General features: G+C 40.9%; 1 protein-coding gene across 2 annotated transcripts in view; it reads right to left on the bottom strand.

Annotated features, from left to right (window-relative positions):
• Positions 1-26,615, bottom strand: part of NRXN3 (neurexin 3) — a 1,709,419-nt gene that overhangs the window by 810,973 nt on the left and 871,831 nt on the right. For both annotated transcript variants that reach the window (XM_078393277.1, XM_078393271.1), the window contains one exon: positions 3,315-3,434. In XM_078393277.1, the coding sequence (XP_078249403.1) occupies positions 3,315-3,434 (120 nt within the window). The remainder of the gene's footprint in view (positions 1-3,314; positions 3,435-26,615) is intronic.

Genomic DNA, 26,615 nt, shown 5'->3' with positions numbered 1-26,615 from the left:
CTATCTATCTATCTATCTATCTATCTATCTATCTATCTATCTATCTATCTATCTATCTATCTATCTATCTATCTATCTATCTATTTATTTATTTATTTATTTATTTACTTACTTACTTACTTACTTACTTACTTACTTACTTACTTACTTACTTACTTACTTATTTATTTATTTAATATCCCACCTATCTAATCAATTAATTTTTGCACTGTCCACTGTGCAAAAAAAAAAAAAAAAGCAGAGAAAAAAAGGAATTCTGAGAAACTTGTGATGGAAAACTTCAGAAAGGCAAAAATATATGCTACACATTTCCTTTTATGAACAAAAAGCAGATGATTTTTTTTGTCGTCAAGTGACAGGGTGTGGTGTAGTATCTAGAGGGTAGATGTGAGCTAAATCAATCCAGGTTCAAAATAAAACATAATTAATCTTAGATTAATTTACCTTTTAGCATTGTTATGATGATAGAAGGGGGGAAACATATGTAGGAACATAAGAAACTACTTAACACTCAGAACTGGCAGCAGTTGCTTAGGATTTCAGATAGGTTTTTTTTCCTAGCCCTACCTGGAAATCAGTTTCGCCTGATGGTCTCCCATTCAAATACTAACCAGGTCTGACCCTGATTAGCTTTCAAAATCAGGAAAGATCAGACGTACTCAGGGCAGTCCACCATATTTTATTCATTGGAAGAAAAGTAACTTAAAAGATAAAACATACCATTGTAATTTTCTTGGAGATAGATTGGGCTAAAAGGGGAAGGGGGCATACCATGGCAAGATGCTTGAAGGAATAGTGGGGTATGCATAAACTTTGTGTCTGTGTGTGTGTGTTGCTGGTCTCTTAAAAGACCTGCAGGATGCTCCTTGTCAGAGTATGAGAGAGTGACTGAGCATTCACTGGGATTGCAGGACTGCCTGCTTCTTACTGAATCCAGCCTGGGTTGTAGAAACAGCTCACCTTACTGCATCCAGCCTTCCATATGCAACATTTCAGAAACACTTTAGAAATAAATCGCCCTGCTTCCCAGTGTAAGGACTGTCAATTAAATTGTCAAGGGCGAGGGGATCAGGAGAGGGAGAGGGAAAGAAAAAGGAGGACACAGTCATAAAAATGGTAATGTGCTCAAGAGCCATCCTGCTGCTTTGCAGGAGGAGACATAGTTGGATGTTATTTTGGTTATCCTTTGGTTCTGCTCACTGATGTAGCAGGGGGTAAGGCAGGAGAAGGCAATGGATAAAACAGCCTCATTAACTTCAAACAGCAAATTACCTCTCCATTTGGGCATGGCTTGTCTCTGCGCTGGTCTTTAATTATTTGCTTCCAGAAAGACTCTAATTAAATTACTTCTACTAATTCACACCAATACATACACTGATAAAGCTTTATAGGTCTCATTATTTTACACACACACACACACACACACACACACACACACACACACACACACACACACACACACACACACACACACACACACACACACCTGTTTACATATTTATTCACACATACAATGTTCTCCATGGATATGTTACACATGTATTTTATTTATGTCCCTGTATGCACAAAACAGGGATGTGGTGGCGCAAAAAACCCTCTAGGCTGCAAGGTGGTAAAACCAGCACTTCGAATCCATATGACAGAGTGAGCTCCCGTTGCTTGTCCCAGCTCTCGCCAACCTAGCAGTTTGAAAGCATGTACAATTGTGAGTAGATAAGTAGGTGCCACCACGGTGGGAAGGTAACGGCGTTCTGTGTCTAGTCGTGCTGGCCGCGTGACCACAGATACTGTCTACAGACAAACACTGGCTCTACGGCTTGGAAACAGGGATGAGCATTGCCCTCTAGAGTCAGACACAACTGGACAACCTGTCAAGGGGAACCTTTACCTTTACCTATGCACAAACAGCTGTTAAAGATTTTAACATAAAATTAATTGAAAATGGTTCAGGATTTCACTTTTGGGTTTATATTTTAGGATTATCAAAAATGGGCTATGAATTAGCTTCTTTCCTTAAGCCTCCTAGATGCAAAACATTTTCTTATCGGCAAGCATAGTTAATGCTCTGTGCACCATCCTGTGGTGGTACCCCTACACTGCATCCTTTTTAATCATATAAAATGCATAAATAGGAAGCACACTTTGCTATTAGTGAGTAATAAACTTCTGTAGGATTGTGTTGCCAGTAATTTGTTAAGTTAGGCATTCTGTGAACTGATGCCCACTTCTCTCCAGTACATATATCAACTTGCTTCACGTGGAGCAACAAATACAGTATTAAGTAAATTATATTAGAATGGGTGATGCCTTTATTAAGACAACCAAAAGGACACAAACAAGTCTGCAAACTTTCAAGATCACTGATTGAAATGCTGCTCATTCTTTTGTGCCTTTTTCATTAGCTTAATAAAGGTATCACAATGGAACACTTTTGATTTTTTACATATTTTCAATGACTCAAACATCTGGTATGTTGAAATGGTAGGATAACTACATATACAAGTACTTTTTAGCTTTCCCTTGTTGTTTCTCTCCCTTTCACTTTCTCTGTGCATGTATGCATATGTACATACACGAGTGCACATACAATTGCTCATTTTCAATTCTCCCCCATCACACACACACACACACACCTGTGTCCTATCTCGCTTCTTTGCCTTTACAAATGAGCTTTTGGATTTTCACAAACGTCTTTGTGAGGTATAATGTAATAGTAAAGAAAATGATCACAGAAGATTTGCTTCCAGAAAAGCATGAATTGACAAAGAACCAAGTGCCACCAAACTGGAAGCTTCTACAAACTGTATTACCTCTCCTATACTTTTCCCATCAATAAAGCATAAGAAACAGGGGCGTATTGTATCTGTTACATTCTCCATTCTCCTCTTCTGTGCTGCTCACTGTGTAACCCAAGTCAGCCTCAGACTTTGGCTTTATTCTGATGCTGGCCAGGTTGACAGCGGTGGAAGAACAAACAGGTGTGCCCCTATCACCAACACACACTGTATATGTGATTCAGCTGCTATCATGCTCCCCTTTCCATGAGGGTGACTTGTGCAAGTCACGTTTTTTTCTATTGCACATCACATTATGAGTACAGTGGGATGGACTTGATCCCCCAGAGTTCTACCATTAGAACAGGATCTCTGACACAAATTAATAGCTGAACTCAATCTTTACTCCTTGTTACTGGGGAAAAAAGAGGAAAAGTCACAGAACGAAAGGTAAGATGTGGGGCAAAGAAAAGCATTTGTCAACTAAGACATCACATTTGACATGTGCGTTAAGAAGACAGAACAGATTCGGCCATTTACCTTCAGCAACATCATCATCCACGGTCAGTTTCAGACTCTTTCCTCGACGTACCACTCGGACTGTGTGCCACTCATTGTCATTGAGTTTCTGCCCAGCATAAAGGGTCTCAGGTCCTTTACCTGGAGACAGTGGCAAGTACAAGCATGTGTTAAATCCACAGGCCTGATGCACAGTAAAGCTTGCCTGGTTGGAAACATCACTGAAATCACTTTGGTGTGATGGCGTAGTTGTTCATTCACAAAAAGGTAACACAAAACCAACTACATCAATACCAAATAGACTGAGTTGTACATGCCGTCCAAATTAGAACTGCATGGGACTTCTTATGCCTCTCTGTCTTTCTCAGTCCACGGAACACATATAGTTTAAGAGGAAAACTAAACATTTCATATTTCATATCAACAAATGTTACTGCAGTGCTCAAGGATCATCAAAATTGGACAGATCTGGAGGAAACTGAAATAGCAATATTTCTGTATCAGAGTAAACAGACGACTGTTTCATTACTCCTAATGATAATTCACACCAGTTTGCTTTCGGCAAACATGTCTCCAAACAAGGTCAAGCATAAAAATGTTCAGAGCAAAACAACAATGTTCTGTCACCCAAGTTGTTTCTCACCATTCTCTCAATAAGAAATTTTTAGGAGACTTTCTTTCCATGTCACAACATACAACAACCAATCTTCTGGTAAACAATGCTCCTCAAGGCAAGACCAGCCTTGCAACTTTTTCTGCCTCTCCATTCTCAGTAAATGGCAATGGCTTAAGGTTCCGAGTCCATATGGAATTAAGGGGACCCATTGTGATAAACGGTATACATCTGCACTTGTCTCATGCTCATGTACCAGAAAATGCACATTTCTTTTTCTCCTCACTTCTAAGATGGTGAGAGTTTATAAGTGTACATTTTTGTGCACATTTCTTCTGTGTTTCAAGGACTATTAAAAAGTAAAAATATTGCATGGATTTTTTTATGTCTTTGTGAGCAAGCAGTCTGTCTTTTTGTGCTTGCTATGTGCATGGAGTTTTAGAAAAGGAAACAGTGTTACAGATGCACTTTGCAAAAAACAATAAGAGGAAGTTGCAATGTTTTTACAGAATTCTTTACAGAATCCTGTCGGGAGGGGGGAACCACACATGCAGTGCTAATTACACAAATAAGTTCCACCCCTTTGCATGGCTGTCATTCCTGCAACTGATTTCACAATCATCCCAGGATGAGCTGTGCTAGGAATGCCCTGACAAAGAGGGGAAGCCATTTATGTGGTTATTATTGTGCATGTGATTTTTCCCAACAGGATTCTGGCTCTGTATTTTGCTTTTGCTCTGGGGGTGAGATTCTTATTGGGAGTTGGGGTTGAGCAATCCTTGACAGTCTGTCTCTCTGAGATAGCATATCTCAGCTGAGAGATGAGAAGATGGCAAGTTCTCGCATTACTAGTTGTAGTTTTATACATATGTATGTGTTACAAGATGTTTATAACACATCTCAATGATGCAGCCAGAAATGGAGTATATAATGCCTAAGCAATCTCAATAGAAGTTAAAATGCCATGTGTACTCTAGAACTTCCTTTTTGGCCAAATATTTCTTTCTATTTGGATAGACTACAGGGTGATTTCTTTGATTCCATACCATAATAGGCATATGTAGCTTATTTCAAATCTGTTTTGAAGGAATGAATGAAAGTTTAAATGTTTTTATTCTTTTCCAAGAATTGATCTGGTATAACATAAACACGCTTGCATTACAGCCAACCAATCATCAAGATTTTTCTGGAAGCAGGTGGCCTTCTGGCCTTAATTCTAGAATAGACTAGAATGTTCAAAGAGGAAGATCCCCATGTACAGAAATCAATTATTAGTTAAGATGTATTAGGAATATAGCAATAAAGGAAGCTGTCTTATACAAGGTCAGCCATTTGTTCAGCTGTCCACTATTGTTAACACTTCTGTAGCTCTCCAAAGTTTCAGATGTGATCCCTTCCTATCTCTACCTAGAGATCCCTACTATTTCCTGGCAGTCTTTTATACAAGTATTCCAGAAGCACCAATGAATTGCTTCTGTCATGAATGAAAAAGAAGACCCATGTACTAGTGAGGCCTGATGCGTCTTAGCTTCCAAAATCAGACAAGAATTGGGTCTACTCAGAGTGATGGTGGTTAAGAATGGCATGGAGGTGGTCCATGTTGCCTTAGCTTTAGTGCAAGCTCAGTTATCTAATCTGGAAGAAAAGGGAAGAGCAAGTTTCTTCTCTACGAGGAAGCACATCATGCTGTTGGTGCAACAGAAATCCAAGTCTTCTCTTATAGGACAATTATACTCTATCTGTCTCCTTTTTCTAAGACTTGGGTATATTTCCCTCAATAAAGGAACATCCAGAATTCTCAGTTCCAGTTGCCTTCAGCCATTCCTAAGCAAAGAAAGCATATATTTAAGTATGAAAGACCATTTTTTTAGCATAAGTGCTGAGTTTCTATGAGATATAAACTATGGCTATTTTATACTCATTTTTCCCACTGTTGACTTTCTTGAATTGTTCTATCATGTAATTTATTGTTTTCTTCAAGTTATTGTATTTTGCAGACTGCCTCTAGGACCCTTTGAGTCAATAAGTATCCTATGACAACTCTCAGAAAGGAATAAATAAAACATGCCAATTTATTGCAATGTCAGTGGAATCAATCTGACTCCTTTCAATTAGAACGAACCAGAATAGACCATGTTGGTGTTTATTAGCAAGGAATATAGAGAACTTGCATTTTAGGAAAATGTGGTAAATATGGCATTTTGAGGATCCTTTTCATTCTCAACAATTCTCAGTAGAAACCGTACCAATAATGCATAAGGGGATCTATTTATACTATTGTACTAGCTGGGTAAAAAGAGAATGGTGTGAAAAAAAGCATACTCCTGTGTTCTTCAGGTTATATACAAAACTGTGTTTGGAGAGGACAGAGTGACTTTGATGAGCATCAGCAGGACAGCATTCAGCAGAACAAATAAATAGTACATCACTGGGCAGTTGTGTCTCTGAGCTATTCAAGTGACCTTAAAGTTCTTTCTTTCCTGGTGACAAGCATCCAGCTGCTGGCTGTTAGGTGAAAGACCAGGATTTGATTTTCAAAGAAACTGGAGGAAAATGAATATGCTATTAGTACTGCCATGCTTTCTAGAGCACAACAGCATTTAAAACAAGAGAAATCCAGTGATTCAAAACTAATAGCTTTGGGGTGCAGAAGGGATTATGCTGTCTTCAAAGGCTTTTCAGCTATTTGTGGGATATGCTTGTGAAGAGATGGTTTAAAATCATTTTAGATTTATTCATCACTTCTTTCTTCTTTATTACCAGCCTTTCTTGTTTTGCTTTGCTTTGGTGGCTGTTGTTTTTGCTCCTGGGGGGATGTCGGCAGCAAGGGGGGGGGAAAAGCTTTTTTAAAAAAAAAATAATCTCTGATCACCTGCTGTATGTTTCTGCTCAACATCACCTTTTTCAGTGTTACATCACAAACGTTGCCACGGCAACGAAGTGTAATAGAACAGTCAGAAGCAGCAGCAGGCCCAGGATGACTGTCCAAACATTTTTAAAATATCTTGAAGCTCTGTCCCCACCTCATACAGAAGTAGGTAGTTGGCATGAAACAATAATGGGAGGGGTAGAAAACAGTCTCCCTGCAAGCTAATGGGCTGGAGACACTTTCTATTTTTAAATGTTTTTGATGAGATGACAGCTGGTTGTTAAGCATTTTTTTCCCATTACTTCATTTTTATGAAGGGTGTATAAATATGTGGCAGGAAGATTAGCCGATAACAAAATGCAAGGAAAAAACCTCAACTGCATCTGAAACAGAAATTAACTAGTAAAGTGCTGGAATTTTGCTACTGTTCTTGTTGTTGCTTTTTCCAAATTTTGGAACATCAAATTCCTTGATATTCCAGTGTTATGCTAATAAACAAATTAGAAGAACTGTAGCAGCAGTTCCGAAACCACCAGCAGAGTTAGAACTTGCATAAACACCACATAGGGCAGAATCCAACTGAATTTTATGTTTGGCAAAGTGTAGTGGTATAACCCAAACTGATGTGCCATCATGTTGCCTCCAACCTATGGTGACCCTGTGAATAAGCAATCTCCAAAGCATCCTGTCCTCAACTGCCCTGGTTAGCTCTTGTAAACCCAAGCCTGTGACTTCCTTTAGGGAGTCAATCCATCTTGTATTTGGCCTTCCTCTTTTCCTGCTGCCTTTCATCTTTCCCAGCTTTATTGTCCTTTTCAGAGAATCCTGTATTCTCATGATGTGCCCAAAGTAGGTCAACCTCAGTTTCAACATTTTTGCCTCCATAAATAGTCCAAGCTTGATTTGCTCTTGGACACGCTTGTTCATCTTTCTGGCAGTCCAAGGTATCAGCAAAGCTGTCCTTGAACACCACATTTCAAACAAATCAATTTTTTCCCTGTCAGCATTCTTAATAGTCCCACTTTCACAACCATACATAGTGATGGGATATACAAGAGTGTGGATAATCTTGTTCCTGTCTCTAAATATGCGTCCTTATACTTGATTATATTTTCTAGTTCCTTCTTTGTTGCCCTTCTGGGTCTCAGTCTTCTTCCAATTTTTGACTGTACCCTTCATTTGCATTGATGAATGAAACAAGGTACTGTATTTTTCTGTGTATAAGATGATACTTTTGACTAAAATATTTAGATTAAAAATTAAGGGTTGTCTTATACACATAAGTAAGGAGGGGGGAGGGATCAAAGCGCTTTGATCCCTGCTTTCCCCCTCCACTTTCTTGCGAAGAAAGTGGAGGGGGAATGCAGGAATCATCAAAGCAATAAATAAATAAATAAATAAATAAATAAATAAATAAATAAATAAATAAATAAATAAATAAATAAATATTTATTCCTGCTTTCCCCCTCCACTTTCTTGTGAAGAAAAAAAATTTGGGTTAGAAAAGGGGGGGTTGTACATGGGGGGCATCTTATGCACAGAAAAATACAGTGTATAAAATCTTGATTTCAGTTTCTTTGTTGTCAACATTACTGTTGTGCAGTTCTTCTGTAGTCATAATTTTGGTCTTAGTGTTCAACTGCAGTCCTCCTTTGGCACTATCTTCTTTCACTTTCACTAAAAGGTGTCTCAAATCATTGCTGCTCTCTTCTAGTAAGATGGTGTAATCTGCATATCTTACATTATTGATGTTTCTTCCACCTGTTTTAACTCCTTCATCTGAATCTAGTCTGGCTTTCCATATGAAATCTTGCGCACAGATTGAACAGATAAGGGGAGAAAATGCACTCTTGTATGACACCTTTTCCTACAGGAAACCATTCTGTCTCTCCAAATTCTGTCCTAAAGATAGCTTCTGGTCTACAATATACAGTAGGTTACACATCAGGACAATTAAATGGTGAGGTATTTCTTTTCTTTCAGAATAATCCATAGTTTATCATGATCTACACAGTCAAAGGCTTTGCTGTAGCCTATAAAGCATAGATTTATCTTCTGAAACTTTTTGGTGCACCCCAGTACCCAGCAGATACTTGCTATGTGTTCTTGAGGTGTCTCTTTTTTAAAAATCCAGCTTGAACATCAGACACTTCTTGCTTCGTATAAGATAAAAGCATTTATTGCAATATGTTGAAAACCTTTTTCTTGCATGGGAAATTAAAGCAATGGTCCTCTCGTTACTGCACTCCTTGGCATCTCCTTTCTTGGGAACAGGAATGTATACTGAGTGTTTCCAGTCTGCAAATCATTATTTTGTTTTCCATATTTGTTGGGATATTCTTGTTAGGATTTTTACAGATTCTCTCTGTGGCTTGAAATAGTTCTATTGCTATCACATCTACCCTTGGTTGATTTATTTCTTCCGAATGCTTTCAGAGCAGCCTTCACTTCACTTTCTAGAACTACAAATCATCATAGGATTCCTCTTCAAAGGAGTCTATTATCCTTTTGTCTCTTCTGTACAGATTTTCAACACACTGTTTCCATCTTTTCCTGCTCAGATAGTCTGGTTACCTATTGGTTATTCAGCATTCATAATCTAGGCTTAAATCTCCCTTTGGTTTCTTGGATCTTCTGGAAGAGATCTCTTGCTTTTCCCATTTTGTTGTTCTCCTCTACGTTCTGTCATCCATCTAGGTTTTTCTTTTCTTTTTACTACAGGAATTGTGGTTTTGCATTCTTTCTTAATAATATCTCTGGTTTCAATCTACAGTTTTTCTATCTCACAATCAATCAGTGAAGTACAGTAATGCAGATCTGTTCCTTATGTGGACTTTAAATTCATCAGGAACATTGTTTGAAATGTATTTCGGCATTACAGTTATTTTAGTGTTCTTTTTCAGCTTTACTCTAATATTCACTTCCTTATCACTACCACAATGTGTTCCTCGTCTTGTTTTGGCAGACAGAATGCAGCTTCTCCGTCTCCTATTTACAATTACATAGTCTATTTGATTTCTGTATTGATCATCTTGTGATGTCCATGTGTATAGTTGTTTGCTTGGTTGTTTGTTTGATGAATGTATTTGGGATAATCAGATTGTTTGCTTTGTAGAACTCTGAATCATTCTTCTGTTTCATTTCTGTCCCCTAAGCCAAATTTTCTAACTACATTTGATTCTATTTTGCATCCAAGTCACCTATGATTATAAGCATGTCTTGTTTTGGTGCGTGATCAAATTTTTCTTGGATGTTTATGTAAAAACTTTCAATTTCATCTTCTCCACCATTTGTAGTTGGAACATAGACTTGAATGATGGTTCTGTTGATAGGTTTTCCATTGACTCTTATTGATATTATTGATATTGACATAAAGTGGTGAATATAGTTGCTAATTGCAAGTCTCTGATCAGATTCCCATATGTTGAGTCAAACAACCAACACACTACTAGAAATTTAATCAGGGATTTGTTAATTAGCCACTATTCAGGACTATGAGTTATGTCATTGCACTCATGTAAGCATAAAGATTCAATTCCATTCCAGGTACTAATGAATAAATTAATAATGAGTATTTGCAATATGTGTGCAATGCCTGTGAAACAACAGCTTGTGAAGCAGCCTGTGAAATGCCTTGTGGTACAAGATGGACATGTGTCTTTCCAAAATGATAGAAACTTCTCGCTAGCAAATACATTACAAGGTTCTAGCTGTTGCCCTGTTGATTCCTACAAAAGAACATGTGATCCATGTGTTCAGCTGGATAAGAGAAACATAGCAGAGCTATTAATGACCCTCACAGTATTGTTGAATTCAGTCTCAATATAGATTATCTCTCAGCTACACTGAAAGCAAGAACTATATTGGGAGATGGGCACCTGATGCAGGGATTGTGCTCCCCAGGGACACAAATTAGACACAATTATGCCTAGTAACTGATTTATTATTTTAATTATTTTTAACATAGACTGCACTTTATATGCAAGAGTTCCTAAGGTGATTACTTATCTACAGGCCCTTTCATAAGTTCATACCAATGTTTTGGTTGCTTAAATGAGCAGTACCCATCTTGTGAAACTCCATTTTCTAGCAGACAAAATCTTGTTCAATGATAATGTGCTTTAATGGTGAATGAAAAAAAGTGTGGGAGAGGTAAATAGGCAAAGAGGACCACAGCATGAAAGAGAAGAATGAAATCTCAAAAGCCATCGAGCTTCAGAGCTCAAGCATCACCCGTTAAGGCGGAAAAGAATACGAGGGAATGAGGCTTGAGAACATAGTGAGCTACAATAAATAAATTCACAATTTTTAAGGCACATTCATCTTTTCAGTTTAAAATGTCACAGAGTGGGAAGAAAGCATCCTTATGAGGGTTTCCTTCCTGTGCATTCAAGTGCATGGGTGCGTGCTCTCACCGACACATTCACCCACATTTTGTCATAGTTTATTGTGTCTACTCTTCAGATACATTAACAAAGTAACAGTTGCAGCTGAAAGTGAACACTGAAAATGCAGTTCCTTGAGGAGCAGTGTTTTATAAAGAGGAACCATATGATTCACCATTCATTGCCCATCTATTAAATCTCCAACCAAAGTAGCTCATAGGAATATATGCACATATGTGTACATACATACATACATACATACATACATACACACACACACACACACACACACACACACACACACTCACTCACTCACTCACTCACTCACTCACTCACTCTCACACGCACACACACAAACATGCAGAGAAACACACAGAGATTTTGCTCATATACAGGTTCTAGACATTCCTTACCCACATAGTTCTGGATGCTCAAAAAATATCACAGAGGACATCACAAGTCAGTCTCTCTAAGATTGCTCTTATTTTCCTTACCTGTTTGTTTTCTGGTCAGTCCTCCCCTCGGGTGGTCAATGTCCATTTCAAAAAACAAACACAATTCCCTACTACTTTCAATGACTTACTTCAAGCTGAGCCCTTGCATGGGCATGTTCCAACGAGAGAAACATGATGTTCAACATGTAAACATAATGTGAAAGTCAGTGAGACTTACCTTGAGTGCCAACTACATGTGATGCGATTTGCCTGACCGGCAAAAGTCCCATTCTGCAAGTTAACTTTTATCTTACTTCAAATATCCATACACTGCCCAGCAGCAAAGTTTCCAGGGAAGCTTATACAAACAAAACAAAATCTCATACAGCATGTAACACATTAAAACAAATGTTTTTGCCTTGGTGCCAAGGAAGTGTACCAGTCCTTAAGACATAACTGGAAATGGCCAGAAAGGGACCTTTTAAATTAGTTTTTTCTTCCCATCTAGTATGAGGAATGTGTGTGGAGCCGGGGCAGTGGTGGTGGTCCACACTTTGTTTTAGGGGGAAAAATGCACCTGGTGGTACAATTCTCCAGTTTTTTTTTTTGGGGGGGGGGTCACATGTGCGTGTACATGCACATGTAATTTCTTTTCCAGGGTTCCAAGATCCACTAAAACAGCTTTGGAGACTTCATTTTATGTATTTAATGGGGGAAAAGTCCAAGAACTGTAGAACCATATTTTAGGTAATGAAAATAATTCAGACAAATAATAGACAAAAAATCACTCTTCTAATGCTCCTTCAGATTATGCAATGACCATGCCAATCTGCTAAGGAATGGGACAAAAGTGTACTATGTAGTCAAGAAATGAAGCTAAGGCTACTTTATAGCTATATGATTATCCTCCACTAAGTTGTACTTATAGCATGCTTAACTATAACTGTAACTATAACTATAACTGTAACTATAACTATAACTATAGGCATAAAACCCAAGACGTAGCCATACAACACCCATTAGTTTACTTTCCTGTTCCATCTACTATTAGTACAACTCCATTTCCACATTAAACTGCCACTTCTGTAAACATATACCAATATGTGCCATACATACTGATAGCATTTGCAGAATATTATGGCATGAATTAGCATGTACTCTGTTTAAAGTGTAAATTTTAAATTGACTGAAGCAGTGCCATATTTCTGAGGCAATGTTATTATATTTTGAGAGAAGGCAAACATTACAGGAGATTTGCTCAATATAAGCTCGCCAAGGTTACATTTACAGTCATTACCAAAATGCACTACAGTTTTTGGAATGTATTCAGACTGCCCAAATAATCCATCCAGTAACTATGTGTTTGAATGAATATAATCTAAATTTGTACTGTGGGCTTTTCATAAAACCTGGATGGTATGCGACTATCTAAGATTAAATACATTGATTGGAGGAAGCCCATTTGATTGTATCCAATTGGTCTCCCCCCCCTACTTTTCATACTGCTCACTAATGTATAATTTTACCTATCTGTTTATTTATTTATTTAATTTATATCCCACCAATTTAGACTGAAATCTACTTAGTTTCCCCCCCAGTAGAAGAGGAAGGAATATCAGACAGTTCAAGCTGTTTAGTTTTTTAAAGGAGATAATACATTTTGCTCTGAAATTTAATTGAAAGCATCCGGAGAGATTGAATAATGACAAAAAGGAATGGAAAAAGTCTCCTAAATTACAACAATGAACAATTAAAAGTCTATTTAATTTTGTGTTTTACAAGCATATTACTTTTAACAGTTACATGTCCACACCATAATAATAGTTATGGTATTACATTCTCTGAGTTTGTAACATTTATTTTTAAAACTGCCCAGATGTTCAGATCAGAGAAACATCCTCCTAAGTGCATTCTTGCACAAGTCATCAAGTATTCAGAACTATCAAATGATACTTGATGGAAAAAATGTCATGCTCTGATAGCAGCCCAAATTAGGGCCAAGAGGTTTGTGAACAGGTGGATGCAATTTTAGAGCCTAGTGATAACTCTCAGTCTTCTGTAGAAATAATTATTGCTGGGATCATGCTGTACGTTGCAGCTCTTCTCCCTCTACCTTCCCTCCATCTAAATCTACTATCAGCAACTCTTCTTGACATATGGCAACAACTTAAGCCAAGTGGACATTAGTGATTCTGTGTATATCATTTTTGTCACACAGGGTGGGCAACACAAAAAAATGTGGTTTTGTTTAATAGAAAGGGCACTCTACACCCTACGACAGAAGGAATAACATAAAAATGGCCAAATACATGTTTAATATCATGAAGAAATTAAACTACCATATACTAAATCAAAAGAAATTAATCAAAAAAGACAAAAACATGTGGCAGCTTAAAGACAATTGGTGAGACTAGTCTTTCTCATGCCCCAATTAACTCCTCCAAAAAAATGAGGAAGTAAAAGTGGGATCAATTTATTTGGCTGTGCATTGGACTCAGCTTATATTTCTACCATTGCTTCTGGGATATGTGGTATCCATGTTTGTCACGTTCTAAGCAAAATTTGGAACATCTGAGGCAATTCAGCTTGATTAAGAATTGAACAAGGGACTTTGTGGAAAGCAGACTTGGGGTGACAATTTCAACAAGTTTGTCGAGGGGATAGAATAGTTATCCAACATTTCCTTAGATATGGGACCATTAGAAGTGGTAGTAGGACCATTTATTTCTTTTTCCTAAGGTTCTTTTGGTATCTGGTTACTGTACTTCACATTCCATGTTTAAAAAACATATGGGGAAAATCATTTTTCCATATGTCTGATGAAGTGGACTTATCCACAAAAGCTCATGTTAAAATATAATAATCTTTAAGGTGCCATATGTAGTGTGTCTCTTTTTTTGTCTGTTTTGTTTTGTTCCTTTCGATTTTGCCTGATATGCTTGCACAGACTATTTATTTATTTATTTATTTATTTATTTATTTATTTATTTATTTATTTATTTATTTATTTATTTATTTGATTTTTACCCCGCCCCTCTAGACAACGTCTACTCGGGGTGGCTTACAGTACATAAGTTAAAACATGTTAAAATAGCATATAAAATGCTATTATACAATTAATTCTAAGCAACAGATTTCCAAGATGGCAATACTCAAAAGAAGAAAAAGAAAGAGAAAGAGAAAATCACTTAATTGACATGGGGAAGGCCTGTTTAAATAACCAAGTTTTAAACTGGCTTTTGAAAACACCCAGCGACGGTGCCAGCCGAATTTCAGCAGGGAGTGTGTTCCACAGCGGAGGGGCGACCGCCGAGAAGGCCCGGTTTCTAGTTTTCTCCTTCCAGGCCTCCCTCGCTGTCAGTCCTTCAGCCGTCCCTGCTGGCTATGTTGGGTGATTCGGGTAGATCTGGGCGGGAGGAGGCGATCTGCCAAATATTGAGGTCCCAAACCGTTTAGGGCTTTATATGTAATCATTAACACCTTGAAGTCGATGCAGAAACGAATAGGTAACCAGTCCAGTGCAGCCAGAGTGGGGGAGATGTGCTGATATTTTCTCACCCCAGTAGGAAGCCTGGCTGCTGCATTCTGGACCATCTGAAGCTTCTGCATGAGCCTCAAAAGCAGCCCCACATAGAGTGCATTACAATGGTCCAATCTTGAGATTACGAGCGCATGGACTAGAGTAGTGAGAGACCCCCCATCAAGATATGGCCGCAGGTGGGCAATCCACCATAGATGAAAATAGGTGGAGCGGACCACGGACACTACCTGGGTTTCCATGGTAAGCGCCAGGTCCAGATGTATCCCCAAGCTGCGGACCTCACTCTTTGCAGCAAGGGCTGTCCCTCCAAAGGAGAGAGAGTCACCTATGCTGCTGACGGAAGGGCCACCCACCCTCAAGACCTCCGTCTTGTCCGGGTTCAGCCTCAATCTATTTGAATACATCCATTCCAGTACAGTCTCCAGGCAGCGCTGGAGGGACCGGACGGCATCCACTGAAGTTGGTGTAAAGGAGATGTAGAGCTGTGTGTCATCAGTGTACTGATGACAGGGTGCCCCACACCCCCTGATGACCCCGCCCAGCAGCCTCATATAGATATTAAACAGCATTGGGGAGATGATCAACCCCTGTGAACCCCACAATTGAGATTCCACGGGGCCGAGACATTCTCCCCAAGCTGTACTCTCTGGGGGCGGTCCTCCAGGAAGGAGCGGAGCCAGGCAAGTGCCAGGCCACTGACTCCCAACTCGGAGAGCCTCCCCAGGAGGATACCGTGGTCGACAGTATCAAAGGCGGCTGAGATGTCGAGGAGAACTAACAAGGACATATTGCCCCCATCGGCCTCCCTCAACAGGTCATCCAACAGTGCGACCAGTGCCATCTCTGTACCATAGCGTGGCCTGACGCCCGACTGAAATGGGCCCAGAGCATTGGTTTCATCCAAGAGCGCCTGAAGCTGATCTGCCACCACCCTCTCAACCACTTTGCTGAGGAAGGAAACATTGGCGACGGGCCTATAATTGCCAATTTCGTCCGCCGCCAAATTTGGTTTCTTCCTAATGGGCCTAATGAGTATCTCCTTGAGGGCCAGGGGGACCTTGCCCTCCTGGAGAGACCCGTTAATTATTGCAGTGGCCCATTCAGTTACTGGCCTGGCTGCTTTGATCAGCCAGGCCAGGCAAGGGTCGAGAGAAGAGGTGGTGGCCCAACAGCGATCAAGTGCCTTGCCTACCAAATCTGGTGTTATAGGCTGAAAGGAGTCGAGAATTACCGGGCAGAACGGAGCGCTGGACATCTCTGCTCGACCCATTGTGTTTAAAAAAGGAGAAAGGTCACGGTGGATGGCCTCCACTTTGGATTTAAAAAAACGACTAACATGGCTACCTCTTCTAAAACTATATTAAGGAAGAAGAGTGACACCTTTTCCTCCTACATGACATGGAATGTACTGAGAAGCCATTTGCACACAGCTCTCATTCCCAACACCTTGGTCATCTCTGGATAATACCCAGGCTCAGTGTTGACATGGTGGAGGATTAGAATAGAGAGCTTTCAGAAATAGAATTCCCCCACCTGCACTCCAGTTTCAGCACTCAATAATTCTATTCAATCACGTCTCAATCGTAGAATCACAGAATCATAGAACAATGGAGTTGGAAGGGTCCTATCAGGCCATTGAGTCCAACTGCCTGCTCAGTGCAGGAACCCAAATCAAAGCAGATCTGACAGATGGATGTCCATTTTTCTCTTTAATGCCCTCCAGTGCTAGAGCACTCACCATTCTTTTTCGTTTGTATGTTGTAAATTCAATTCTGTTCATGAGAGGCCCTTTCCACTTGCACTGATTAATAAAGTCACCATGATTTGACAGCACATAACAACAATAGACCAAAGCCCAGTTCAGATGTTCAAAAAAGAGTCAATTTGAAAGCTTGATTGTGGGGAGGGGAAAATTCCAGCTCTGTATAGTGCCTGTAACTGTCCTCACAGAAAGAGGGAATCTCAGAAGAGGAAAGCTTCCATGCGACCAGATGTCCTGAAAAATCAGGGTTCCTAATGGTGTAGAGAGGCTCAACATTAAACTGGCTGCTTCCTCTTCAGAGTGTCCTTCTTAACATGAAGAAAGACAAGGGGTGGGGCTAAAACTCTCTCCTTGCTCACACTTTCAGATTAACCATTTTTAAAATGCTTGAAAAGAAGGATTAGGATTATTCATCAGCTGCTCAGTGCAATCCAGGAGGAAAAGGGGTTGATTGGACAGCGAGGCTAGGGGTGTCTGTGTCATACAGCTCCTAACACAAGAGCATAATCTCTTTTAAAGCACAATTTCTCTTCAAGATAATATTGAGTGTCTCCCAATGTTGCCTTTCCAAAGGCCTTTGCAAAAGTGACTTCCCCAGAGAATCAAGTGCATAGAAAAACATCTATTTGCAACATTATCTTAAAACACAAACATTGAGACTGGCTCACTCTTGTGGTTTTTAAATCTTAAAACATAACATAAGAGGAGGTGAAAAGCTAAAGCAACAGAGAAAGTGAGGTCTTCATGTAATTACATTATAAATGGATTGTAAGATGAGCCTGGATGAATTCAGCCAAACAAGTCAAATATCAGGTTTTCCACAGAGGACAATCAGATGTCGATCAGAAGCTCACAAATGGATAGAAGTCCATGGGAAGAATGGTATCCGTAATAGTTGAATTGGTATTCATAATCATGTTGCCTCTCTTGTTGGAGGCAGCCTAAAGCTATCACAATTTGCAGCCAGCAATATTTGTACCTTCCACTTTAAAGCCAGCTGGGTCAGAGGCCACCCCCTATATACAGTGAGAACAAATTTCCTATTTTAATGATACATTGTGTTGTGCTTCTTTTTATCTGAATTTCCTCTCTTTCAGTCTCATCTCACGATTACCTGTTTCAATAATGAGAGAGATGGAGATGCCTTCAAATAATAAACATTCTCTTCACACCAGTATTATTTTGTCTAACATGTCCCCACTTATCCACCTATGAATCAAACCAGAGAGCTCCACATGTTCTAAACTTTCCTCAGACCTTGATAATGTGGGTGGTATCATTACCTCCTGCACATCCCAGAAGCAGCAGTGGAAGTGCTGAGAGGGATCATAAGTCCACAGTAGTGCTGCAAATAGATCCCACTTTGAGCTTCTTCACTTTTCAGGAAGAGTACTTCAGAAGATAAGGGAGAAAAAAACATTCTCACCAACTGTGTAGTACAGTGGAGCTATTCCAGAATCCTCAGAATACAAATCATGGCACCAACAGGACTTCACCTGTTACCAGTAGCCATTTCACACAAAGCCTAAGTCAAACAAATGACAAGGACTTAAATAAGAAACAAATAAATGAAGTCACATCTGCTTCTCTCTCTCTATCTCTTTTTACTCTGGAATACTGCCTTTAAAGCATTCAGAATCTCCCTTAGCTACAGAAAACAAAACTGACCGACACAGACTGACTTCAACTGACACTATCCACATATGCTTTCATAACCACAAACATATCAAGGTAGCTTGTGCTTTTAGTGTGACTGTTTTCAATGTCACTGTGTGCATTTGAGTGTTTCTATGTGTTTTAAGGCTGAAACTTCCTCAGTAAAGAACAGAATCTCAGATCAGGAGAGGCTGACATCTGGTGCTATTACCCTTTAGTTGCAGACCCAGAATAATATACAGCACCGTGAAGTCATTGTCAGTAGTTTTTAAGGAGGGATATAAAGAGCCAAGCATATTAGTTGTGTTCTAATTTATTGTCTCATCTCCCACTGCAGCTCCTGGCTAATTACTTTGTTAATTTTCCTTCCCATCCCTTCTTTAACAGGCTTTACCTATTAATGTGCCAAGATGATGTTTTTAAAATATTATTTCTTGAACTGCATACTGGTGTCTGAAAGCTAAGCAAAGAAGGGTCTTCATACATATTCAGTAATACCCTACAAACAAAAGACACATCTGCTAAGACAGAAGCAGGAGTTATGCATGATGTAGGCAAAGCATAAAAGTCAAAATACACTTAAAGGGGCAACATGGTGAGGCATTTATTTTATATGGTACAAAAATAAGAGGTTCCAATTGCTTACAGTTAAGGGTGAAAAGCTATTGTGTTCTATTTCACAGAACACCGACACCAATTCTCTAAACATCCCTAAAACTACCCCAAAAGTTTAACTGCATCAAATTCACATTTGCCTGCTCAATGCTGGCAAATTGTGGCCTTCCAACTGGTGTTGGGCTGCAGCTTCTATCAGCTCTTGTCAACAAATCCAATGGCCACAGAGATAAGTGGAGTTATAACCCAGTAATATTTAGAGGACTACATATTCCCCACCAGCAGCAGAAGCTTTAGGGTGCTGCCAACATTTCCCCCCCTTTTGGACTGAATAAGCTACGTTCCCTGTTTTTCCATTAAGAAGCTGGATTATAAACATGGCTTTGTGGGTGACACTTGATGGTTCTGACTCCTGTATTTCTTAACTGTTCCACAGGGAACAAAAGATAGACAAATCAACCCTTTTACTTTTTTCACTTCAGGATTGCTGTTTTTAGGAGTGGGGAGGGGAATTTTCAAATCTTTCCTCAAATTCATGGAGAAATTTACAGGAGGAGGAGAAGGAGAAAGAGAGCTAAACATGCAAATCTGTCTGATTCATTAAAGTGAATCTGTCAATTTCACTTTCTCCTACAATTTTTTTTTTTATAGGGCAGGAGAGATTATCTTAAATACTTCCCCTCAGATTTATGGACATAATGTGAATTTTGGAAAGTCCTTATAATAATGAAATTCTCATCCATCCCTACAGACAACTTAAACCAGGATCCTTTTGATGGTTTCTTGTTTAGGAATACAAAACTTATTTATGTGATTGCATCCCTTTTCTCCATCCCTTTTCTCAATAAACTCAAGTTGCAATCCTGTGCACAGTATCCTGAGAGTAAACCTCATTGAATATAACTCTGAAGGGGGGGGGAATTAGAGATGGGAGTATTCATATACAAATACCCCCACACAGGTGGGCATAACGAAGGTCCAGCCTCCCGGGGCCGGACCATCCACTCACCTTCCACTGTTGCTGTAAGCTCCGCACTGCCTCCCTACTGCTCTGGAGCTTGTGGTCTGCAAGCCATTCCTGGCAGGAGGTGGGAGGACGAGCCTTCTTGCAAGGTCGAAGAGTGGCTCACAGACAGCAAGCTCTGGAGCGATAGGAAGGGAGTGCAGAGCTCGTGACAACAGCAGAAGGTGAATGGATGGTCCAGCCCCAGGGGGCTGAACCCTCATTATGTCCACCTGTGCGGGGGTATTCATATTTGTATATGGATACCCCCATCTCTAGGGGAAATGCAAAGTACCACACTACACAAGTTGTACACAGTTGGGTTCCCAGGACTGGTCCACTTCAAAGATGCTGCTGGATCAGGTAGCTTCACACCATTCTCTGAAGTAGAGAAGAAACAAAACTGTGATTTGTTGGACCTACACTTCATTGTTAAATGATTCAGGAAAGAGGTAAAAATCACTGACTCAGTTCTGTAGGACAGAACAGTAGGGCTCCTTTCCTTCACCAGAAACAATTGGTTGTTAGGATCATTTTTCAGTGGTGAGATGTAGTGTAGTGAATGAGTGGTGAATACACACAGCATCTTTTTGATTAAGAGGAATTTCTGGCACTCTACAGTTTCTCTAGCTTATTCTCCATTAGGTAAGTCTTGACTCTCCTATGTATGAAGTGAGGGAGGAGGAGTATGGACTGGGGAAAGATGGGTTCTGAATTCTCAAAACCCAAAGCCCTTTGGGAAGAATTCTGACCTTCAGACTCCCAGTCTCATACAGCCATTGCTTTAGGAGCTACTGACTTATAGTTCTTAAACAGAACATATTGAGTTGAGGGTCAAGCATTGATTTCTGAAAATATTCAGGCATCGTGGTTCCCAAGAAAGAATACCTATGACAATACAAAGCCCTTAAACATGAGTAGAGACCTTCACTCATGAATCTATAATCTTCACCCCAGGAAACAGTTCTACCATAGTTAGAACCGCTGGGACCTGTCTCCTTTTTTGAATACAGTGAGTCGAGCTGAGATGTCCAGCGCTCCATCTTGTCCGGCAATTTTAGACTCCTTTCAGCCTGTCATGCCTGACACTGTCGCCAGGGCACTTGATCGCTGTCGTACCACCACCTCCTCCCTTGACCCCTGTCCGGCCTGGCTAATCAAAGCAGCCAGGCCTACAACAACGGAATGGGCCACTGCAATAATTAATGGGTCTTTCCTGGAGGGCAGATTTCCATCTGCCCTGAAGGAGACACTCATTAGGCCCATTAGGAAGAAACCAAGTTTGGCGGCGGATGCAATTGGCAATTATAGGCCCGTTGCCAATGTTTCTTTCCTAAGCAAGGTCGTTGAGAGGGTGGTGGCCGACCAGCTTCAGGTGCACCTGGACGAAACAGATGCCCTCGATCCATTTCAGTCGGGCTTCAGGCCGCGCCATGGCACAGAAACGGCATTGGTCGCCCTATGTGATGACCTACTGAGGGAGGCCGACAGGGGCAAAGTGTCCCTGCTGGTCCTCCTCGACATCTTAGTGGCCTTCGATACCACTGACCACGGTATCCTCCTGGGGAGGATCTCCGAGTTGGGAATTGGGGGCCTTGCTCTGGCCTGGCTCCGTTCCTTCTTGGAGGACCGTCCCCAGAGAGTGCAGCTTGGGGAGAGCGTCTCGGCCCCGTGGAATCTCAATTGTGGGGTTCCACAGGGGTCGATCATCTCCCCAATGCTGTTTAACATCTATATGAGGCCGCTGGGTGGGGTCATCAGGGGGTGTGGAGCCCGGTGTCATCAGTATGCTGATGATACTCAGCTCTACATCTCCTTTCCACCTACCACAGGAAAAGCTGTCCTGTCCCTTCAGCGCTGCCTGGGGACCGTACTCCAATGGATGCAGAATGGGCTGAGGCTGAACCCGGACAAGTCGGAGGTGCTAAGGGTGGGCACCCCCACAGTCGGGAGTTTAGGAAACTCCCTCTCTTTTGGGGGGGGTGACCCTTCCTGCGAAGGATGGGGTACGCAGCTTGGGATCCATCTTGACCCGGCGCTCACTATGGAATCCCAGGTGGTGTCGGTGGTCCGAACTGCCTTCTACCATCTCAGGCGGGTAGCCCAGCTGCGGCCCTATCTCAATGTTGGGGCCCTCACCACTTTGGTGCATGCGCTCATAATCTCAAGATTAGACTACTGTAATGCGCTCTACGTGGGGCTGCCTTTGAGGCTGCTGTGGAAACTACAGGTCGTGCAGAATGCGGCGGCCAGACTTCTCAGTGGAGTGAAAAAATTCCAACACATTTCACCCACTCTGGCCGCACTGCATTGGCTGCCCATCCGATTCCGCATCGACTTCAAAGTGTTGATGCTCACGTATAAAGCCCTAAATGGTTTAGGGCCTCGATATTTGGCGGAACGCCTTCTACCACCAAGGTCTACCCGTGTCACCCGCGCGAGCCAGGAGGTGAGGCTGAGGAGCCTAACGCCAAGGGAGGCCCGGAAAGAAAAGACAAGAAATCGGGCCTTCTCGGCGGTGGCTCCTTGCCTCTGGAATAACCTTCCTCCTGATATTCGCGCGGCCCCCTCGCTGGGTATTTTCAAAAAGCAACTAAAAACATTGATGTTTCGGCAGGCCTTCCCCCCCCCAGTTAATTCCTAACTCCTCTTTCCTTCTCTTTCCTAGTGTTTTATCCAATTGTTGAAAGTTTTCTTCTTTGTAAATTGGTTTTTATTATTGTTGTTCCCTTTGTTGTGAGCCGCCTAGAGTTGTCAATCGACTAGATAGGCGGGATATAAAATAAATAAATAAATAAATAAAATAAATATGCTTACACAAAGAATCAGCTATGTGGTGCTGCTCTTCATGCAGGTTGCCCCTTCCCTGCCTTTCCAAATAAAGGTGCCAAGGTAAAGAGTCAAAGTTCATATTCTGGTGTTTTTTCCCCCCTCCTACAAGGATAACCAGGGATGAAAAACTCTCAGAATCTTTCAGCCCATGTGCCTATTCTATGTTGGGAGCTGTTGTGCAAAAAAATAATTTTCCCTAATGACTGAATGACAGAGCAGCAGCCTATCAGAAGTCCAAAAGTGACTGTTTATTCAGGACTGGGTATCCACAATTTATTTGTCAGGCCTTGAAGCTTCATCCATAGATCTGGGTTCGGCAAGTTACAAGGGTTTTTGCTCTTCCTTGGATTGGATTAGGCATCCATCAGTCTCGAAAGACTATGGTAACATGCTCTGTATGGAGAACTTGGAACAGGATCTAGTGTGGCTGAGAAGGCCAATTTGAGAGTGACAATCCCTTCCACACTGAGGACAAATGCAATCTGTCCCCCATCCAGCTCCCTGATTTTGCTGCTTTCAGGACTGCCTCTTTGCCTCGGCCTACTGGACAACGGACTCTTCATATTGGGAGAGGCCGTGATGCACGGTCGTGATGCTCTTCCTAGACCTTGGAAAACCAAGCCTTCCCCTGACTCCCTGAAAATTTTTAATTTTATCAAAGTTGCAGCCGTACACCATTGGCAAAGCGTGATTTGCCATCTAAACAGGTTTGGAAACAGAAAGTGATTTGGCAGCAGCTTATGGTCTCCAAAAAAGGTATTTTGTGGTATTAAACAGCCCTACAAGTGATTGTGTTTATATGGTTCACCCTAGAGCTTCTGAGGGACAAAATTTGTACTTTTGGGGACAAGTTGGTTTGAGATTCAGGGCTCGGGAGGGATCTGCAGGAGTCAGGGAGGTGCTCTGGGGGTTCTAGGACACAAGCGGCTCACAGGTCACAATTTCCCTATCCCTGCTGTATCTCCTCTTTTTCCTTGTATTTTTCTTTCTCCCCTGCTCTTCCTTCCTAATGTTGTAAAATTGCTTGAAAGCATCCCAGCTGTCAACGTCAGGAGGAAATCTTGGTTCACTTAAACTTCTGGAGCTAGGGACTTTGCCTTAGCAACCAAGCAAAGACTGGATTAGGACAGAGATGCAGAGAGATCTAAAGAGTGAGCATAACTGTTCACCATGAAGCCTCCATTACAACTAGATAAGGGGTGGAGGAGAGGTAGAGTTTTTCTCTGGCTCATATTAAAATCTTACCTGGAAAAGTTGTTGAGCTTGCTAGCAGGGGCAAGAAAGGGAGATAGTTTGATTCAAGATGCCAATATGCTTGAAGAAAGCCATCAAATTTATCATCTGAACTGGCTCATGACAAAGTTCACTGAGTTTGATCAACAGTGTTTGCCTACTTGTTATTAGAAAGCATTCTTAGTTTCTCAGATGTGGTAGTCAAGCTACTTGAAAGTTGAATCCTTGTTGTCAGAAACACTTTTAAGTTACAGAAACACTTGAGAGCATTGTGCAATGGAAGAACCACTCAGCCACCCACTTAAGAGCAGCAGCACCCTGCAACTAGCTAGCTTCCTTCCTTCCTCCCTCCCTCCCTCAACCCTATTCAGAGCCTGGAAATATTACTGTTCTGGACAAAAAACTCAAGAATTCGCTAGCCACTATAGTCAAGGGAAGTCTAGTAGTCCAAAAAAGTAATTTCCACCCTCCTATTTTGCCAACCTTTCCATCCTTGAATGCAATGGCATAAAGTTTTGCTCAACCTTAGTTGACAGGAGCCTTCAGAGCAGAGCAGAACTCAATCCGAGTTAGGCATCACATGGGTGGAACAGCATGACAAGAAATCTATGAATTCTGTAATGACATAATGAAGCACTGAGTAAGGTTTAGAGACAGGCAAAAGGGGCGGGGGAAGGACCTAGGGTAAATTTGGTGGGTTTGCTTGAAATTCAGGTGATATACACTGTAAGATTCATTTCACTGAAAGAACATGTTCAGCAGATAATGAATTGAGTTTGTGGTTGGGATTTTTTTAACAAGTGTGTTAGGAGAGAGAAGACTGGGAAGTGAGAAAGAATCAAACACAACCATCTGTTTTATTGGAACTGTAAGGGCTTCCAATTGCCTTATTAGCTTTATATAGGAAAGGTTAAAAACTTTCACTTTTACTTATCCTTCACTACAGATTTCGTGCAAGGCAGAAGCCCCATTCAGTCGTTATTTTTTCCTGCCTAGATGTAGCCAGCCTTGTAACGTCCTTCGTTACTTTCTCCCCATGAGCAGGGATGAGTTTGAAACATATAGGCTCCATATGCAGGCAAGAACTGTGGAGAATCAGGGTGCTTGCTTGCATGTAGAGCCTACATAAAGGCAGGAATCTCTCCTCCTCAGACCTTTCTCTGTTTGTGTGGAGAATCTGTTGAGTGAGGGGACAGAACTAGGTTTGCTCTTTCTCTGTATTGAAAATGCATTATTTATTTACTGTATTTATTTATCTCATGCATTTATATATTGCTTACTTAGTGCAAAGCACTACTCTAACTGGTTCACAGCAACACAATGTAACACTGACCCAACCACTCAACATTAAATATTTCAAATAAAACAAGCAGAAGGAACACATATAACATAGCTTAAGAGAGGATGCTTTTGAATGTGTTTTGAAACAGGACAGTCTTTAGCATCCTCTTGAAGTACAGGACGGAAGGAATATGATGTACTTCTGCCAGGATCCCAGTCCATAAGGATGGGGCTGCAACCAAGGAGGTTTGCCTTTCTCAGCATGACAACCCAGACAATCAGGCCTGGGAAGAGTGGGTGATGTGGCCTGAAGGAGAGATGCTCCAACATCCGGAAAGGAAATCTTTGCTTCTCCCGTCATGCATGAGGATGAGTAACTGAGAAACTGCAAAATTTTTCTCGTCCCGAATTAGAGAGTGTTTTGTGGAGCTCTGGACAAGAGAAGAGCAGGAGAACAACAAAATTTTCGGGACGGTTCAAATTAAGAAAATAGTGCCAATCACACTTTAACAGAAATAAGACAATGTTCATACCATGCTAATAGCAGCTGCTTCGCCCCCTTGGACTTTTCAGGATTAGAAGCATTTCAAGGCCTGTTTGCATCTTTTTAAAAGAATCAGCCCATTGGTTGATGTTTGTGTCTGCTTTGTTTCTCCAATAGAATGGGCGCTATGTTCTGTGCAGAGATAGTCTGAGCAAATTATGGAGATTCTGAAGAGTCAAAATAGCACAACTTCTCTTGTCTTCATAGAAGGCACGCAATCTCCAGAAGGTAACCAATCTCACAGAGATTGAAACATCCTCTTCAAGGCTAGTTGGTGAATCCATTAGAACAAAGAATTTAATGTGTGCTCTGCACATCCCCAATGCTGCCTTTGAGCTGCCATTTACTCTCTCACACACACACGCCATTTGTAGATTCTGTATATCTTTTTCTTCATTCACCCCGCATTCATCTTTTTGATAATTTCCTGAAAGTCAAACTCTGTGCACTGCTAAAGAACGTAATCCTTCCAGAGACTGTACAGGTTTTCCAAAAGCCTTTTTTCCCCTTATGCCTGTCATATGGCCTATAATTGTGTGAACAGAGGTTTTTTT

This window comes from Pogona vitticeps, chromosome 1, assembly GCF_051106095.1.
Source record: "Pogona vitticeps strain Pit_001003342236 chromosome 1, PviZW2.1, whole genome shotgun sequence".
NCBI lineage: Eukaryota > Metazoa > Chordata > Lepidosauria > Squamata > Agamidae > Pogona > Pogona vitticeps.
Note: the sequence above shows the minus strand (reverse complement) of the source record. Positions and strands in the feature narration are given on the sequence as shown.